Source organism: Ustilago hordei, assembly GCF_900519145.1.
Source record: "Ustilago hordei strain Uho2 genome assembly, contig: UHO2_contig_03, whole genome shotgun sequence".
Taxonomy (NCBI): Eukaryota; Fungi; Basidiomycota; class Ustilaginomycetes; order Ustilaginales; family Ustilaginaceae; genus Ustilago; species Ustilago hordei.
This window is the reverse complement of record NW_024545288.1, coordinates 2,170,383-2,187,445: the sequence shown is the minus strand read 5'-3', so window position 1 is coordinate 2,187,445 and position 17,063 is coordinate 2,170,383. Positions and strand designations below refer to the sequence as shown.

At 51.4% G+C, this 17,063-nt stretch overlaps 7 protein-coding genes and 1 non-coding gene across 8 annotated transcripts; 2 read left to right on the top strand and 6 right to left on the bottom strand.

Moving 5' to 3' along the window:
• Window positions 1–275: 275 nt before the first annotated feature.
• Window positions 276–1,105, bottom strand: UHO2_02245 (uncharacterized protein; the record flags this gene model as incomplete). Its single annotated transcript, XM_041559682.1, has 3 exons — window positions 276–489; window positions 593–748; window positions 1,017–1,105. The coding sequence occupies 3 exons, from the start codon at window positions 1,103–1,105 to the stop codon at window positions 276–278; spliced, it is 459 nt and encodes a 152-aa protein (XP_041415616.1).
• A 297-nt stretch (window positions 1,106–1,402) lies between these two features.
• On the bottom strand, window positions 1,403–1,510 carry tRNA-Pro(AGG). Its single transcript has one exon. It is a non-coding gene; the product is annotated as a tRNA-Pro (tRNA).
• A 342-nt stretch (window positions 1,511–1,852) lies between these two features.
• Window positions 1,853–2,518, top strand: UHO2_02244 (uncharacterized protein; the record flags this gene model as incomplete). The annotated part of the gene is made up of 2 exons (XM_041559681.1): window positions 1,853–2,392; window positions 2,486–2,518. The coding sequence occupies 2 exons, from the start codon at window positions 1,853–1,855 to the stop codon at window positions 2,516–2,518; spliced, it is 573 nt and encodes a 190-aa protein (XP_041415615.1).
• Window positions 2,519–2,827: 309 nt separating this feature from the next.
• Window positions 2,828–4,717, bottom strand: UHO2_02243 (putative calcineurin catalytic subunit; the record flags this gene model as incomplete). Its single annotated transcript, XM_041559680.1, has 1 exon — window positions 2,828–4,717. One exon carries the CDS (start codon window positions 4,715–4,717, stop codon window positions 2,828–2,830), a length of 1,890 nt encoding a protein of 629 aa, XP_041415614.1.
• Window positions 4,718–6,126: 1,409 nt separating this feature from the next.
• Window positions 6,127–7,137, bottom strand: UHO2_02242 (uncharacterized protein; the record flags this gene model as incomplete). Its single annotated transcript, XM_041559679.1, has 1 exon — window positions 6,127–7,137. One exon carries the CDS (start codon window positions 7,135–7,137, stop codon window positions 6,127–6,129), a length of 1,011 nt encoding a protein of 336 aa, XP_041415613.1.
• A 925-nt stretch (window positions 7,138–8,062) lies between these two features.
• Window positions 8,063–9,384, bottom strand: UHO2_02241 (uncharacterized protein; the record flags this gene model as incomplete). Its single annotated transcript, XM_041559678.1, has 2 exons — window positions 8,063–8,521; window positions 8,689–9,384. The coding sequence occupies 2 exons, from the start codon at window positions 9,382–9,384 to the stop codon at window positions 8,063–8,065; spliced, it is 1,155 nt and encodes a 384-aa protein (XP_041415612.1).
• A 611-nt stretch (window positions 9,385–9,995) lies between these two features.
• Window positions 9,996–12,380, bottom strand: UHO2_02240 (putative MDR1 - Mac1p interacting protein; the record flags this gene model as incomplete). Its single annotated transcript, XM_041559677.1, has 1 exon — window positions 9,996–12,380. One exon carries the CDS (start codon window positions 12,378–12,380, stop codon window positions 9,996–9,998), a length of 2,385 nt encoding a protein of 794 aa, XP_041415611.1.
• A 1,174-nt stretch (window positions 12,381–13,554) lies between these two features.
• Window positions 13,555–16,021, top strand: UHO2_02239 (putative MET6 - methionine synthase; the record flags this gene model as incomplete). Its single annotated transcript, XM_041559676.1, has 2 exons — window positions 13,555–13,559; window positions 13,720–16,021. The coding sequence occupies 2 exons, from the start codon at window positions 13,555–13,557 to the stop codon at window positions 16,019–16,021; spliced, it is 2,307 nt and encodes a 768-aa protein (XP_041415610.1).
• Window positions 16,022–17,063: the final 1,042 nt, after the last annotated feature.

Sequence of the window (17,063 nt, the reverse complement as noted above, 5' to 3'; positions counted from 1 at the left end):
CATACCAGACGCTTCGAAGCTCAAGATGAACTCATGCAGCAACATCAAGTCCACAAAAGCATCAATCAAGCAGGTCGCAGGATGAGGCCGTTGCCGGCAAGAGAGAGATTTGAATCGCGTTCCAGCCTGTCACACACAAAAGCTTCTCCTCACTCAGTCACGCTTCCAGATAGAGAATGCAATTGTCCATTTCCAATAGTTATGCTACATGATCGTTCTACTTCTGCTCAGTAATGACGACGAGGGGATGGGCTAAGAATATAGCCTCCGCTGCTCTAGCCGGCGCCACGAGGCATGGGCGCATACGTGGTGTGCTGATCTGGTACAGCGGCAAATGGTGATGCGATCGGCCGCTGAGGCAATGCATAATAGCCTTCACTCTGTACCATCATCCGTCCGTGTTGGATAATAGTTGGCATTCGGCGTGTCATATATCCTTCCAGAAGGTCCTTTACCACCGGCGCCGCAACCTGGGTCTCATAGTTGGGACTGTACGGCGTTAAAGGTGACGCTCGTCTTTGTCGCCCTTCTTTGTGGTGAACTCAACTGACAGGCCTCGAAGGAGTTGTCCCCTATGTCCACTTGTGCGTACCTCTGTGACATGTCGACAGGTCTCTTCAGTGGGCTAGAGAAAGGTGTGCTGTAGTAGTCATCTGCTGCCTCATATCGGTGGGCATCGCGTTCATCGTAGTCTTCTTCTTGTTGTGCTGCTTCTGTGTACGAGTGACCGCGAGAGTTGTTGAAGGACCTGCAGCAAATGGCGTTGATCACAAGTATCGATTGCGATTATGATCATCAACTAAGTACAAGACGATACAAATCTATATATGTCTCTTCCGGCGTTCTGTGTATACGTGTATGATACAGGGATGTTGAAGCTGAAATATGACGGGCCAACTATACCGGATATCAGATAGCCAGTATGCCAATGCCTGTCGCGATAGTCGATCCGGGCAATGTGATACATATCCGAGTGAGCGAAGTTGGTGGCAATGTGAGATCGGACTACAAGTCACATATTTTCACTGTTGGCAGGTCCAGCTGCACGCGTCGCAGGTCGGCTGACGGAGCGTCGAGAGCTCTCGTCCATCGCTTCTTCCTCCATCGTCGCATCCAGCTGTTGACATCGGCATAGGTGCTTTGATCATTCTTCAGGGCCAAGCCCGCCATCAGGATGACAGTCAAGCCAGGGAGGCTGGCGGTATTGAGAAGCTGATTTGCTTCAAAAGTTCTCCTCTATTGATTGACATTCAACATGGTCTTGTCTAGCAGACAGCTTGGCTGTAGACCGTTGACACCTCTTACACATTGAGCAGGAAATGCAAGGAAATTCATGGAAAAAAAAGCAATAATAATAAATATATACAAAATTATGTTTTTTTGCTAGAAAAATGGCAAAAAAGGGGGGGGGGCCAACCCGGAATCGAACCGGGGACCTCTGTCAACTTAGGATCGTGGTTGCAACCTCGTAACCCTAAGACAGCATAATAAGCCACTATACGATTGGCCCCTCTCAAGAGAAAAGCATTATACGTTGCATACATGTTAATGTATAAATTTTTGCCAAAATTACAAAGCACCTCCACCTGTAAAACGCGTGATACTGCCCGCACAGGTCACCGCCTCATCACTTCACTGCTCCGTATGTTGTTGGCAATCCGCTTCGCCATATCAAAGCTAATCATTTCACCCCTCATTCCGTCGCAGCTCGACTCCAGACACGGCCTGAAGAGGGCGCGCCGCAGTAACACAAGTTATCCACACAGGAAGTCAGCGCTCCGCCTTGCCTTTGCATCCTGACATATCACAGTTCGCAGATCCAGCAATACCATCACAGCAGATCTAATACACCATGCCGTTGGACGACTGGCGAAAGAACTTCAACAAGAAGCTGGACAACTTTGGCGAAGATGCGATGAAAAAGGTTCGACAGCAGCGCGAGGCAAATGCTGGCGGTAGCTCTGCTGGTGGAGGTAGAGTAGGACTTCAGGATCGAATGAGCATGCTCAAAGGCGAAAACCCTAGATGGAATCGAGATGTGGATTCTCGAACGTCGGCAGCAGGAGGGGGAACCGGGTCAGACTATAATCCGACAGTTGTACCAGAGAGAAGTCGAGTGCCACCTGCACCACCATCCGCATTGAACAAGGGTCGTCCACCTCCTCCTCCAGCTAGACACTCAGCCACAGGGTCGATCGGATCGGTGGGCTCTGCGTCTGGACATGCCCCGTCGTTGCCTCCACGCATGCAAAACGAGGATGGGACGAGCAATCCACCCCCACCTTATCCTCCGGCCCAGCATGTGTATCCGACTAGCGAGGGCGCAGGTCATATCGAGTTCTCGCGCTTCACGAGACAAGACAAGGCTGCCTTCTTTGAGCTTCTTGATGAAGTGAGTATTCTCCGTTGCAATTGAAGATTATGTGTGTTGCATTTTACTGACTCAGATTCTGTTGCTCATCACCGATTTGCTCTTCGACAACAGTACTTCGATCAGCGAGAACGTGGTCTGCGCTGAAAAAGTGCTGCAACACTTGCAATCACTATCGCCGCTCTCGAATAGCTGTGTCCATTTTCTTGTCACTATTCTTCTGATTCTCACCACGTCCCTTGGAGCATTCATTCAACCCAAACTCTCGTAGAGTGCTTTCGGCGCGCACAAAGATCACACACCATGCCTTGAGCTGATCCTCTGCGCGGTCAATGTGTATGATTTGCAAAAGTTTGACACGGAACAAGGAACAAATGCGATCGGAAATCTGAACGATCAAGAAGGTGATTTGGAATGATGAGGGAATGATGCACTTGTATGCCGTATACTGTCCGCTCACTTGCTCGCGGAAGAGCTGGCTTGCGCTGGCGAGTCGACACTCTTAGGCGAAACAGGTGATGTGATGTCGTTTGCAAGCTTTTCCAAGTGCTTGTCGTCAGCTGCATCGGTACCTTCGAGCGCCTCACGAATCATGCTGACGGTCGACTCTAGTGAACGACGACGGTTCGAGGGACTGGACATGGTCGTGCCAAGACTGCTCGTCCTAGAGTGTCCGCGACGGTGACCACCTGCGATGGGCGAACTCGGCGTCGCAGGCGACGCTGGACTGCCAGGCGAGGCCATATCCTCGAATGCGGGGGAAGAGACACGGGCGCCATCGGCAGGTGAAGCGGGTCCAGCCTCGTCGGCATCGATCAGGTCGGGAGGGAGACGCTCGTTCTCGATATCTACCTTTCGGGCGTCGTCGAAGTTGGCAATGCCTTCCTTGACTCCTTCAGAACCAAGCACGAGCGTTCCATACGGCAGCTTTGCGCTAGTCGCTGATGATTTGAGTTCGGAAACACGCTCGGCTTCTTCTCGCAACAGGGCAAAAACACGAGACATTCTGCCGACAGCAAGAATCTTGTTCTTGATCATTGTCCTGCGCTCTGCGGTCTCCTCTTCGCCCGATGAGGTGGGTGTGGTTGGGATCTCGTCCTCTTCCTCCTCCTCTTCGAGCTCCTCCTTGCTGCAGACGTTGAGAATGGCGATGAGCATGTCCGTGATCTTTTCCCCGACGAAGGGCAAACTCCATGTGAAGACGTCCATGAAGTTAGGAAGCCAGTATGGATGTGGTGTGCAATTGAATTGCCGAATGTTCATGACGTTGTTCTCGTACTTGAGAACGGCAGCCTTGTTGTTGTAGACGTCGAGATAGTTGGGTGCCGAGAAGATTGTCATGACGGAAGGGAAGCCGGTGGTCTTTGTTTTGCGGTACATTCGATAGCCGGCATCTTGCGCTTCGTGCGCTCGAATGATGGAGAGAAGCTGATTGCGCTCGAGGAACTGACATGCTGCATTGTAGGTGAAGAAATAGGAGCAACCTCGGACGTGATTGTGGATGAAGCTCTCGTTGGTCTTTTCTGAACCAAAGTCTTCCAAGGGGTCGGCCCAGAGGATGTCGCACATGATGCCATGTGTCGGAGGCTCGCGGAAGCGATCAATGCTGCGAAGGTCGTCAAGAGTTTGGAGCTCGGGAGAAAGGCCACCATGAATGCAGAGGAACTGCTTGTTCATGACAGCGGCAAGCGGCAAGGTGCAGAAACTCTCCATGACAAGGTCGTAGATCTCTTCTGAATACTTGTGTTTGCATTCGAGCTTGAAGGTGAAGTAGTCGGTCAAATGACGACATTCGTGATTGCCACGGAGAAGGAAGAGGGTGTCGGGATACCAGATCTTGAGGGACCAGAGGTAGAGAACGCACTCGATGGAAAAGTAGCCACGGTCGACATAGTCTCCCAAGAAGAGGTAGCGGGTGTCCGCAGGGTTGCCGCCGACTTCGAATAGCTTCATCAAGTCATAGTACTGGCCGTGAATATCACCGCAGACGGTGATGGGAGCGTCGACCTCGAGCAAGTTGGGTTCCTGTCGGAGGATTTCGGTGGCTCTTGTGAGAATGAAGCGAGCTTGATCGTCGGTGAGGCGGCCTTCGCGGTAGAAGTGGTTCTTCAAGAAGGCGATGTCGGGCTTGGTGGGATCCTTCTGACTGAAGAACTGCTCGTCTGTAGGCTTGTGGAATGCTGGTGCTTGTACATCCTTGATGACGCGTTCCTGAGTGCTGACTTGGGTTCCATCGTCAGTGGTGTGAACAGTGAAGTCGATCTCGGGAGGTGCGGGCTTGTTGACCATCTGGCCAATGGCTTTGACTAGCCTCTGCTGCCTCTCGACCCGGTTGGGATTTGACATGGCGAATTGTGGACACCAGTGTTTGAGCAGCTCTCAGAAAGCGTTGAGCAGGGTTAGAGGTACTGTTGGTCCAATTATGCCTGTTTGATTAGGTGCGCCATTCAGAGTGAAAGATGATGCCAAACGAGTCGTGGTGGGAGGATGATAGGTCGTGAGGAGGCGTGTACAAACGAACAAAGATAGAAATTGAGGAAGGACAAAAGTCAGCATCTGCAGCAAACGTTGGCAAGAATGGCAAGAGCATACGGCTTGATGTGATGTGGATCTTTGAGAGGGCTGCTTACCTATTGTACGACGGCGAAATATGCCGGAGCAGTGAGCAAGGAGCCAAGCGGGCGCTTTGTCGTTGTATGAACGAGACGGGACGCCGGAGAGCTTCCGAAGAGGCTGAGATCACAAAGAAGGGGTTGATCGACTCAGCCGGGAATGGTTCAGACCTAGCTTCTTGAGAGTGGCAACACGGCAAGTGAGGGAGCTGTGTCGCAGAGATTATGGAACGTCTCTCTGCTGAGCTTGATGATGATGCTACCGTGTTGGTCGTTAGATGCCTTACGGTGTGAAGCAAAGGTGAATGGCAAAAGCAGAACGACGCGAAGAAAGCGACCTCTAAGCAGAAGATGCACGACGAATTCGAGTTGGACTGACACTGCACGACACAGTCAATCAAGTCTTGCTAGGCAAGCGTGACAGCGTTCGTGTGGTTCGAGACTTTTGCTTTGCTTTTGGCCTTGTTGCGTGTGTGTGGGCTGGGTTGAGTGTTGGAGTGTCCCAGCTGTCTCTGCCTCTCAGAGTTTGGCGCGCTGCAGCGTGCAGGCGGGTTTAAAAAAAAAAAAAAAAAAAAAAAAAAAAGAGTCGAAAAAGAGAGAGAGAGAGACACACACACAAGGGGGTTTCAGTTATCTCTGAGTTTTGAAAACACAATACTTTGAAAATATGTTTGGGCCCAATTTTTGACACCCCAAGAAACTGCACAGGCCTGTGACACGTGCATCTTGGAGTTTCACTTGACTCGCCTGGTAAAAACAATCTCTGATTCCCTACACCAGGTCAAGATCAAAGTGATCATATCAGATGTTGTTGAACACTATACTGAACAATGCCAAAACCTTTGATTGAAAAGCTAAAGCAAATAGCTTACATCACACCTGTTCTGATCGCTGTCTTCTGCGAGCCTCATGCCATCGGTTTTGTCTCTCCTGCCATTTGGCAAAGGCCAATGTTGTCATTCCCATCCTTTGAGATTCTGCTGTTGTGTCCTCAAAAGGGCAGCCATGAGAAGCAAAGAGTGCAGTGAGCATCTCCTCCCTAAGATCCAGTGCTTTCTCCTGCCTGAACTTCTGGACTCAGTTCTGAGACATGCCCTCCATGGCAGCAGCCTGTTCCTGTTCATATTGCTGCTGGTTTTCCCTTCATTGTATCCTTGCATCTTCGGTAGCCTGCTGATATGCTTCCATCCCTGATGTGGTCTCCAGCACCTCAGCTTCAGATAGAGTTTCTGATGCCTTAAGGTATTCTGCCACCTCATCTGGTTGATCATAATGGCTTGCGAATGTATGTGCAATGATACAAGCCTGGACCGTATGTGCAGCTTTCTCGTGGTCCTCTTCTCGATACAGGTTGCCTTGAAATCCCATGAGACATTGGAAGCGGTTCTTGAGGTAGGCAATGCCATGTTCGGCCTTGACACGAATGCAGGAGAGTGAATAGTTGAAGTAGTGGAGATCTCTGCTCTTTGCAGCTGCAGTGTTGCTGTATGGTCCAACTGTGTAGCTGGAGTAGCCATAACCAGCATCAACCCAGACAAACTCGCCTTCATCAAGATGCAAACGAGGCTTCACAACAATACCACTGCCTGAAGCCCAGACTTGCACATCATGTGATGACCCAGGATGTCCAACCACCAACTCGACAATGTGCAAGGAATGAGGGAGGAAGACAAGGGCAATGTTGAATGTATAATCACCCTTGTATGAGTAATGCTCATGAGCATTGAGTGCTGGCTTCCAAGCAAGATTGATGTGTGTACCATCTACCACCAACCATCCTCTAGACCATTCCTTGACTCCACTCTTATCAGCAACCCATGCTTTTGCCTTAGCATGCTCATCTTCAGTTGCAAAGGTTACTACCTTGCTGTTCAGCTCGTATAGGCCTGCAATAGTCCTATCTGTCCACACATGAACTGAGCCCCGACTGCAACTGCAGGCAAATGCAACATCACGAACTCCACCACCATTTCCTGACCATCCAAGCCGATATAGACCAACTGCCACTTGCTGCTGAACATGCCGAAAGCTTGATATTGATCTGAAGGCATTGGTTGTGCTGAGTCTGTAAGTGAGAGCTTGGAATGCATCTGGGGTCATGCGAACAGCCCCTCGAAAGAGCTTGTGGTTGATGACAGCATATCGATCAAGCATGTTGATGAGGGGATCCTTTCGTTGCGGCAGTTGAAGGCGTTCAACTGTGTATCAAGACTGGCTGATGATGTCGTAAGTCCTGATGAGTGCGAATGAGATAGCATGATCGAACATGTCATCATCAGAATCTTCAAGGTCATCATTAGGGTGCCAAGTGGCATCGACATCCATCAGATCAAGTTGCATCTTGGATTCCACCATCAATGAGTGCATGATGGTGGTCTCAATGTCATCCAGGAGGTGCTGTTTGTCGGAAGTGTGCACCATGGTTGAAGTAGAGGGCCAGAAATAGGAGAGGATGATGTGGTCTGAAAGAGAGTCCAAAGCTACAAACACAACGCAGCTGAGTTCTGCGCAGCTGGGTTCTGCACAGCTGGGTTCTGCGCAGCTGATTTCTGCGCAACACACATGCTCGGAACCGGGGCTACACCGATCAGCATCTTGTATGTGGAACAATTCATCACATTGAAGCAATCTACATTTGAGAGATTACACGGAAGACTGGGTATGGGGTATGCTAGTCATACATATTGAGAGCTAGCTTTACAGAGAGCAATGGTACAACAAGTTGGAAACACAGGAACAGAACTTGGAGAACTCAAAAGGAACACCATTCTTGCCAAATGGTCTACTCATGAGCTGAATCGCTATTGTCCTGCTGATCCATGGCAAGAACCAGTGGGTCAAGATCAAGATTGCTTTGACTACTTCCAGTGATGTTGCCAAAGGGTAGATTAGGGTTCATCATCTGCACCATCTCCATGAGCCAACCATGCTCTTCAGTTTGCATGTGCTCTTGTCTCTCACTTTCTTCCCTGGCAAATTGAATGCACATTTCCTCCCTCTTCGTGCATTCCTCCTCAACCTTGATTCGTGCCTGAAGCATGTCTTGGGTGCAGGCCCGCACAATTTCCAACAGCTCTTCTCACTTGCTCTTGGAAGTGAAGGGTCGAGACTTCTTGGGTGTTGTACCTGTGGCTGGAGAATGGTAAACAGAGTCACCATCACCATCATCCACTTCATCAGCCTCAAAAGCGGTGCTGGATGAGCGCTGGTGGGTTGGAGTGTCTATAGGGGTAATGGTGAAGGGGGTGGGGCCAATCAAAGATGGGTTGGATGAGGAAGAGAAGGGTGAGCAGGATGAAGATGAAGCAGCAGCTGGGGTGGCTGCAACTGAAGAAGAAAAAGATGAGATAACTCTTGCTCCAATGGGATCATTTTGCGACTCCTCAAGAATGGATTCCATGCCAGGAATGTTGTGTCGCTGAGGGTAGTGAGCATCGCTGGCATCATCCATGTTCACATCGGCATCAACCGAGTTATTCTGAGAGGAGGCAGGGGTGGCATCATATGGGTGACCAGTGAGAAGAACAACTGGACCAGTCTGTGCACAGTTGGTCATCATCTTGTGCCAGTGCTCAAACCAAGGGTGGCTTCAAGCAATCGATTCACATGTGGCATAGTCCTGCAAGTTGATAAAGAAGCATAGACAGAGATATAAAGTATAAGAACATTGGCACACTTAACATGAATCAACTAAGTTGTACTTACCGAGCTGTTGTGATCCATGTCTTGAAGAAGTACTCCAGCACCGGTCTGCTGCGAGATGGTCTTCTTGATGTTGTTGTATTGTTCAGTGAGCCAGTGAATCTTAGTCTTTACTTGACCAGCACCACCAACAGTAGACTCGTCTGGGAACAGCTCCTGCCATATCTGCCCACAGATAACATCTTTGTTTGTCTTCAGACCCTTTTCCTGTTCTGCAGTCAAACGTCCTGGCAATAGAACACGTTGGTAATGATCATTATTGTAGATGATATCAACAAGGTTATTTATGTCGCTAGGCGACCAATTGAAGTAGGCAATACAATCTGTTTTGTTGAACCTGCTGCCACGAGTACTGGCTTGATGTCTGCAAGTTGCAGAGATTTGAGTTGGCCAGGTAGAGGTTTGGCGAGGCAAAGAACCGGCAGATGTGGTGGCATTGGAACCAGAAGGAGTGGAGGAGGACAAAGGGGAAGTGGGAGAGGTTGCTGGCTGAGTCAACTCAGCCCCAGCCAAGGTGCTGGAAGTTGCAGAAGGGTGGTGCTGATGAGAGCAATCAAGGTTGGACTGAGCTGACATTATTGTGTTGTGCTGCGAAGCAGTTGAAGACTGCTCTGATGCTGGAGCCAATCCAGAGGCTTGCTGCAAAGCTGTGAATAGTGTAATGTTGTTGATATGGTTGTGAGGGGATGGCATGTCCATGTCCTGGCACTGACAGGGAGGAAATGCTACTGGAGATGGTGATAGAAGTGAAGCAAGGACAGATGTAACTCAAAGCATGAGAAAGTGTAGACAGTGCAGAAAGTGGAGGTCAAGGGTTGTGCACAGAATTGTGTTAGAATCACGTGATATCAGCACATGACAAAAACTCCTGCTGAAAACTCAAATATTCAGAAACCTGGGCTCATGGCAAAAATAAGTAGGGGTTTTCAAAACTTCTGAGCTTTTCTTTCCTGGCAGAGCTTACTTAAGCAGTGAGCTTTCAAAATCCAAAAAAACCATGAAAACTCGGAGTTTTGAAAACTCAGAGAAAACTGAAACCCCCTACAGAGACCCTCGTGAGGTGAGGTTGGTTTCAGGAAGCTTTACCGGAGGCGCGTGCGCTGCTCATCTGAGAGACACAGACACACAGACACACGCAGACTCGTCGAACCGCGCTGCCTCTACAACTTGTCCATTTTTTTTTTTTGTGGCGCAACGTTGAGCTGGCCTAACACACAAGCGAGCAATATTAGTTGAGAAAAAGGAAATACCAAGTGTTCATGTCATGTCATGCTACGCTGGGCAACTTGAATCGGAGAATGCTGAAACGTTCATGTGAATGCTTCCGGTGCTGCTATGGCTGCTTCTGCTGCTGTCGCCTTGTTCTCGTAGCTCCCTTCCCCACCATGCTCAAAGGCTTGGGCAATCAGCTGGGACACTGCGCCCAAGTAGCCATCGTTCGGCTCATTGCGGAAGAAGAAGAGTAGCGACTCGCTCAGCCGCAAGACCTCGTCTTTGGTCAATGATGGTCGTCCATCCGAATGAAGCTCGAAGAACCACTGGATGTTAGCCATCACATCGTCCTGGTTGAACATGATCGCGTCCAGTCCTGTCACCATGTCTTGCAACGAGAGCGTCCCGCGCTTCTCTTTGTCCCAGAATCGGAAGAGCCGAGCTACAGTCTCGTGCTCTGGCACACGTCTCTCCACTCTCTCTTGGAAGCCGTTCGAGACGACATATTCGTCGCGCGCCCATGTCGCTACCTCGCCCAAGAAGAGCCGGAACGTCTTGAGGTCGATTCGCATCTCCTTGTAGTCGTTCAGTGTCTCCTCCTCGTTGCTGTCCTTGTTGTGCTCTCGTGCCAACGCCTTCTCCATCACCTCCTTGGGATCGTTGGCAACAATACCTGCATTCGGATCCGCCTTGACATCAGTGATTGCCCCCGGCGCGTGCCTGGCTCGATAGATGGATTCGACGACCTGATCGTAAATCAGCCCGATCTGCTCCTTGGAGAAACGGCCGTGATTCTTAAGGTTGCGGATGGCGCTGCGCTTGGCAAACAGCTCGATCTCTTGCACAATCTCTTGACGAAATCGTCGACGCTCGCTTGCGATTGTCTCGTCCGTAATGATACCAAACTCGCGAAAAGCAACCACCAGCAGCTCTTGGAAGTTGGTGATCTGGCGATGACGAGGGTTGGTGCTGTTGGGATGTGCGCTGTCACCCAACGATCGGAAGTAGCCCTTGATCAGGTTGATGAATGCACCATCGTCGGTGACCTGCAAGAGCTCTTCGCCATTGATCTTGAGGATAGCAAGACCCACTTGGAAGAGCACTTTGGGTCCCATAGCCATGAAGCAATCGACGATACGAAACGCAAAGATCATCGGCATCGAGTTGATGTAGAGTGACAGAAACCATGGCAGTGATGCGACACTCAGCTGGATGTCGGTCTTGACAAAGTGCTCGTGGATCATAGGCAGTGTGCGCTGAACCAAATTCTCAAACACTTTTTGATCAAGTAGTGTGCCTGACATAGACTGTGTGTAGTAGCCAGGAAGTAGCCTTTCGCAAAGGGTATCGAGCAACCAGAAGCATTGCTCCTCGCTCATGTAGATCAAAATGGCCGCCACGACAATGTTCATCGCCTGACAGTAGCCTAGTTCTGGATTCTTCCAGCTGTATGCTACAAGTACTCTGCGCAGCGTTTCGATGCCTTCCGCAGTTTGATAGGCGGGGTACTCCGGCAGACTACGATTGAGATCCTTCTCAATTTCTTCCGTGCTCGTACTGGTGACGCCTTCGTAGCGTTTCAAGATCGCTTGGTATTCGCCAGCGTGTGCGAAGCGATTGTAGATCGAGCCACAGGTGAGCTCCCAAATCTCACCGCGCAGTCGATTTGGAAGACCAACCTGGACAAGTCGGAGGAATTGCGGATATCGTAGTAGTGTGAGGTTGCGTCCATGGGCAAGGAAGTAGTCGCGCCACAGTTTGAGTTTGCTCTTCTCTCTTAGCTTTCGTGCATCGCCGGGGAAGCCAAAAGTAGCACCAAGTCCAGCTTGATACTTGGCGGGCTCCTTGGTGTCGGCGGATGCATCTGCCTCGGCGTTCCCGGAGGTGGCGGCAGGTTCATCGGCTGAGGCAGATTTTGTTGGATCATCCTTTTCCGATGCTGGTGTTAGGGAGGCATCTGTGACAGCGCGCTTGCCTTTGGGATCCGACAAGTCGTCCGCGATGAGGAACTCACTGTAGCAGCCTGCGAGGAAGGGTTTGAGAAGCTTCATGTTGCCGAGCTGGGCACGAAGCTGATCTCGGAGCACGGCACAGAAGTGCTCGCACGTGGGTCGAAGAGCGTTGAGTTGCAAGATAATCTTCAGTCCGTGCCATACGACGATGCTGAGGGCAAAGACAGTGCCCTTGGTGTTGAGCCGCTCGACCCGGCGGACGCACCACAGCGGCAGATTCATTCGACAACTGCGGCCGCGGTCACCTTGGCTTGCAAAGCAGAGGAAGGACTGCGTAAGCGTTAAGCGGCCCGCATAGACCTGATCCTCTTGGAGTCCATCCTTGGTAGCCGCTGAGAGCGATAAGATGGTCGATGTGATCTCTGCATCTGTGATAGGTGACTCGCCTGTTGGCAAGGAGAAAGCGTTGGCGAACAGCTGAGGTCGAGTCGGCGAGCGATAGTCGCGCAACGAGTGCGCAATCGTTGACATCACGCTTTGATGTGGTTCTGCACCTTACGAAGGACAGCTTGTGATCAGCGTTGTGCCTTGCTTGATATGATGTTAGTTGTACTGCCCAATCAAGTGCGTGTGCTAATGGTCAGAAGCATGTTAAAGGCTGCAAGCAGTTGTGAGTGCGTGACGTTGGCGAGCTCAGGCCGCACGGACATTCCTGAGCCCTTTTTTTTTGTTTCTTTTTTTTCTTTTCTTTTTCTTTTTCTTCTCTGCAACAACCCGAAACACAGTCCTGTAGGTCTAACAAAATGCATAAAGAAGAAGAAGTCCCTTAGGCTCAGAGTGAAAGGTATGTGACTTCTAGTACGATCTCACATTGACGCCAACTTTTCTCACTCGGGATAGTTGCCCCGTCATGTTTCACATTCATCAGGGCAGCACATCCCTGTATCATACACGTATGCACAGAACGCTGGAACATATATATACTAGTCATTGTCTTGCACTCAGTTCTTTCCTCGAAAGTCGCCTTGTTGATCTGCGGATTGACAGACGCCATCATGCCTTCATCAATGATGCGGGCGGATGGGCAGGAAAGAAAACAAATTGGCAGACGACACTGGGGGAAACGTCTCATTCGATGCTGATTTGTTGTGGATTGATTGGTGGGACGCAGCGACTGAAACGCTCGTCAAGAAGGAATGCAGCCCAGCAAGAAATGCAAGAGGAGAAGAAGAGGGAAAAAAAAAAATCAAAAATCAAAAAATCTGCTCGTTTTCAATTGGATGAAGGTAACACTCCCAAAGTGCCCTCTTTCGCTCTCCTTCTGCTTCTTCTTCGCTTGGGCCAGGTGTCAAGTGGCGAGTGTCGTCCTCAGCCTGCTTCACGCTTCACCCAACCGTCTTACACCTGGCCCTAGCGCAGCGCAGCCCATCGACAAGAGGCCAAGCTTCTAGATCGCTTAAACTATATGATCCCACTTCTTGCAGCTTAGAATCTTTCCCTCTGTTCTTCCCACACCAACCATCCCTTCCATCCTTCATCCCTTCCCTCACAGTAATTTCTTCGCGCTTCGTCGCACATCACAAACACATCTCCACCTTCTTGCTCGTATCTACGTACACGCATAGCCTCGACCCTTTGATCCAGGCTTTTTTCTCTCTTTATCATTCACCTTCCTCCTCTTCTCCGCCCCTTTCACACATACAAAATGGCGTAAGTACCCTTCTGATTTGCTTGACTCTTGCTGCATTTGCGGATGTAGCCTGGTCAGCTTCGTCACTGCTTCGCAAGGCACCAATTATTGGCGCTTTACTCACCGCCCACGACCAAGTTGCTGACCCATGTCTCATGCTTCGTTTCCTCGACATTGCAGTACTTCCACCGTCCTCGGTTACCCCCGCATCGGCCCTCAGCGTGAGGTCAAGAAGGCCCTCGAGGCCTACTGGGCTGGCAAGACCTCCCAGGAGGAGCTCCTCAAGGTCGCCAAGGAGCAGCGTCTCCAGACCTACAAATTCATCAAAGATGCTGGCGTTGACGTCGTCCCCACCGGTACCTTTTCGCTCTACGACCACGTTCTCGATGCCTCCAACACCTTCAACCTCATCCCCGAGAACTACGCCAAGTCTGGTCTCGATGCCCTCGACACCTACTTCGCCATGGCCCGTGGCCACCAGAAGAACGGCGTCGATCTCCCCGCTACCGAAATGCAGAAGTGGTTCGACTCTAACTACCACTACCTCGTCCCTGAGTTGAGCGAGTCCACCGAGTTCAAGATCAACAACACTAAGCCCATCGACGACTTTGTCGAGGCCAAGGAGGCCGGCTACAACGCCCGCCCCGTCCTCGTCGGTCCCGTCACCCTCCTTGCCCTCGGTAAGCCTGGCAAGGATGCCAAGAACGCTGAGTTTGACCCTGTCTCGCTTCTCGAGAAGCTCGCTCCCGTCTACGGTGAGATGCTTGCCAAGCTCGGCGAAGCCGGTGCCGAGTGGGTTCAGATCGACGAGCCCGTTCTCGTTCTCGACCGTGCTCAGCAGTACGCCTCCGAGTTCAAGGCTGCCTACGAGACCATTGCCAAGGCCGCTCCCTCGGTCAAGATCATGATCGCCACCTACTTCAACAAGCTCGAGTCCAACCTCGAAATTGTCAAGACCCTCCCCGTCGCCGGTCTCCACGTTGACCTTGACCGTGCTCCTGAGCAGCTCGACGAGGTTCTTTCTGCCTTTGCCAACACCAAGCACGTTGTATCGCTCGGTCTCGTCTCTGGCCGAAACATCTGGAAGACCGACCTCAGCGCCGCTCTCAAGACTGCCCAGAAGGCCGTCGATGCCCTCAGCGGTGACGCTGCCCGTGTCCAGATTGCTTCGTCCTCGTCGCTCCTCCACACCCCCATCACCATTTCCAACGAGAAGAAGCTCAAGCCCGAGGTTCTCGACTGGTTCTCGTTCGCCAATGAGAAGTGTGCCGAGATTGCCACCCTTGCCGCTGCTCTCCGCGACCCCAGCTCTGTCGCTGACGCTCTCGCCACCAACGAGAAGAGCATCAAGGCTCGTCGTGACTTTGAGAAGAACTCTGACCCAGCCGTCCGTGAGCGCGTCGCCAACATTAAGCCTGAGGACCTTGCCCGCAAGTCGCCCTTCAGCACCCGTAAGGAGGTCCAGAAGGAGCACCTCAACCTTCCCGTCTTCCCCACCACCACCATCGGTTCCTTCCCCCAGACCAAGGAGATCCGTCAGTACCGTGCTCGCTTCACCAAGTCCGAGATCACCAAGGAGGAGTACGAGAAGTTCCTCGAGGACGAGATCAAGATGGTCGTCGAGAAGCAGGAGGCTCTCAACCTTGACGTTCTCGTCCACGGTGAGCCCGAGCGTAACGACATGGTTCAGTACTTTGGTGAGCTCCTTGACGGCTTCGTCTTCACCCAGAACGCTTGGGTTCAGTCCTTCGGTTCGCGTTACGTCCGCCCTCCCGTTGTCGTCTCGGACGTCAGCCGACCCGCCCCTATGACCGTCCGCTGGTCTTCGTACGCCCAGAGCCTCACCAAGAAGCCCATGAAGGGTATGCTTACTGGTCCCGTCACCATCCTCAACTGGTCGTTCCCCCGTGCTGATATCAGCAAGGAGGTCCAGTCCAAGCAGATTGCCCTCGCTCTCCGTGACGAGGTCATCGACCTCGAGAAGGCTGGTGTTCGCGCCGTCCAGGTCGACGAGCCTGCCATTCGTGAGGGTCTTCCTCTCCGCCAGAAGGACTGGGCCGGCTACCTCCGATGGGCCGTCGACTCTTTCCGTCTCTCGACCTCGGGCTGCTCGGACGCCATGAACATCGCCTCGCACTTCTGCTACTCTGACTTCTCGCTCATTATGAAGTCGATCATCGAGCTTGACGCCGACATGATTTCGATCGAGCACTCCAAGTCCGGTGAGCACCTCCTTGGCGCCTTCAAGAAGGTCGGCTACCCCTCGCACATCGGTCCTGGTGTCTTTGACATCCACTCTCCTCGTGTTCCCAGCAAAGACGAGATGGTCGGCCGCATCAAGGCCATGGCCGAGGTTCTCCCCAAGGACTCGATCTGGGTCAACCCAGACTGCGGTCTTAAGACCCGTACCTGGGAGGAGTGCACTGCCCAGCTCACCAACATGGTTGCTGCTGCTGAAGAGTGCCGCAAGACCCTTGCCTAAGCGCGAGGCTCTTTCTCTCTTTCTTTGAGCTCTGCTTGCCCATCTAGCATCAACTGCTTGAGTCCGGGTCTGAAGTAGTCTTGGCTCTCTCTCTTCTCTCTCTGTTTCTATCTGCTTCCCTATACATCTTTGGTCCTCCATTGTCGTCATTGTTCTCTTCGCATCTTGTTCCTCCTAAATGGCGTCTCCGTCGCCTTCTGTATTTCGTACACATTCAACATGATATCCCGCTCCAAAAAGCATTCAACATGATCCTGTCTTAATTCCAGCATTTCAACATGGGTGTTTTTCTATCGTGTCGCTTGATAACGCCATGAATTGAAGCCGACACAGTCCGCATCATCTCTGAGAGCAACACGCAAGCGAGACCGAGTGTGGCGAAGAGAGATGGCGAAGGCGGTCGCGATACTGAGTTTTTCTTTCTTTTTTTTTTTCGAGACACGCGAGAGATCTTGACTTTCGGCGAGACGCGTGAAATTTTCCGATCATGCATGCATGCACAATTTGACAAGCACGTGGACAGTCTGAATTTGTTGTTTGTACGACCCCATACCCCGCAAAGAGAATCTCTTGCCAAAACGATGTTTCCGACTATATGCACTGTGCATGGAAACGAAATTTTTGCTTGCTGCGGTCGTCGGTGGACTTTGAGTGATGATTGAGGCTCAAAAGCGACAAGCTTGAGCCAAAAGTGGGCGAACAAGTGAGCGAAAGTTTGATCGAAAGTGTGCCCGCCGAAGTTGGGTTGGTTCCGTAACACCACGCCTTCATCCACCACTTCAACGACAAACTCAACGTTTACGCTTTCAACAGTAAGTTTGTCGTCCTGCAACTGCAAACGACTAGTTCGAAAGGCCAACGATGTGCTTTTGCTCTACGTACATTGACACCTCACAAGCGAATCGACTTCTCGACAACTTCAAGCGGGCCAACTGCAACAACATCAACAAAGCTGTCCGTGTCTAGGCTGTGCCCAGGGTCAAGCCTGCTTCTGTCAAGACGTCAGGGAAGTCAGCTGCTCCAGCTGGCGGCCTCTCCAACT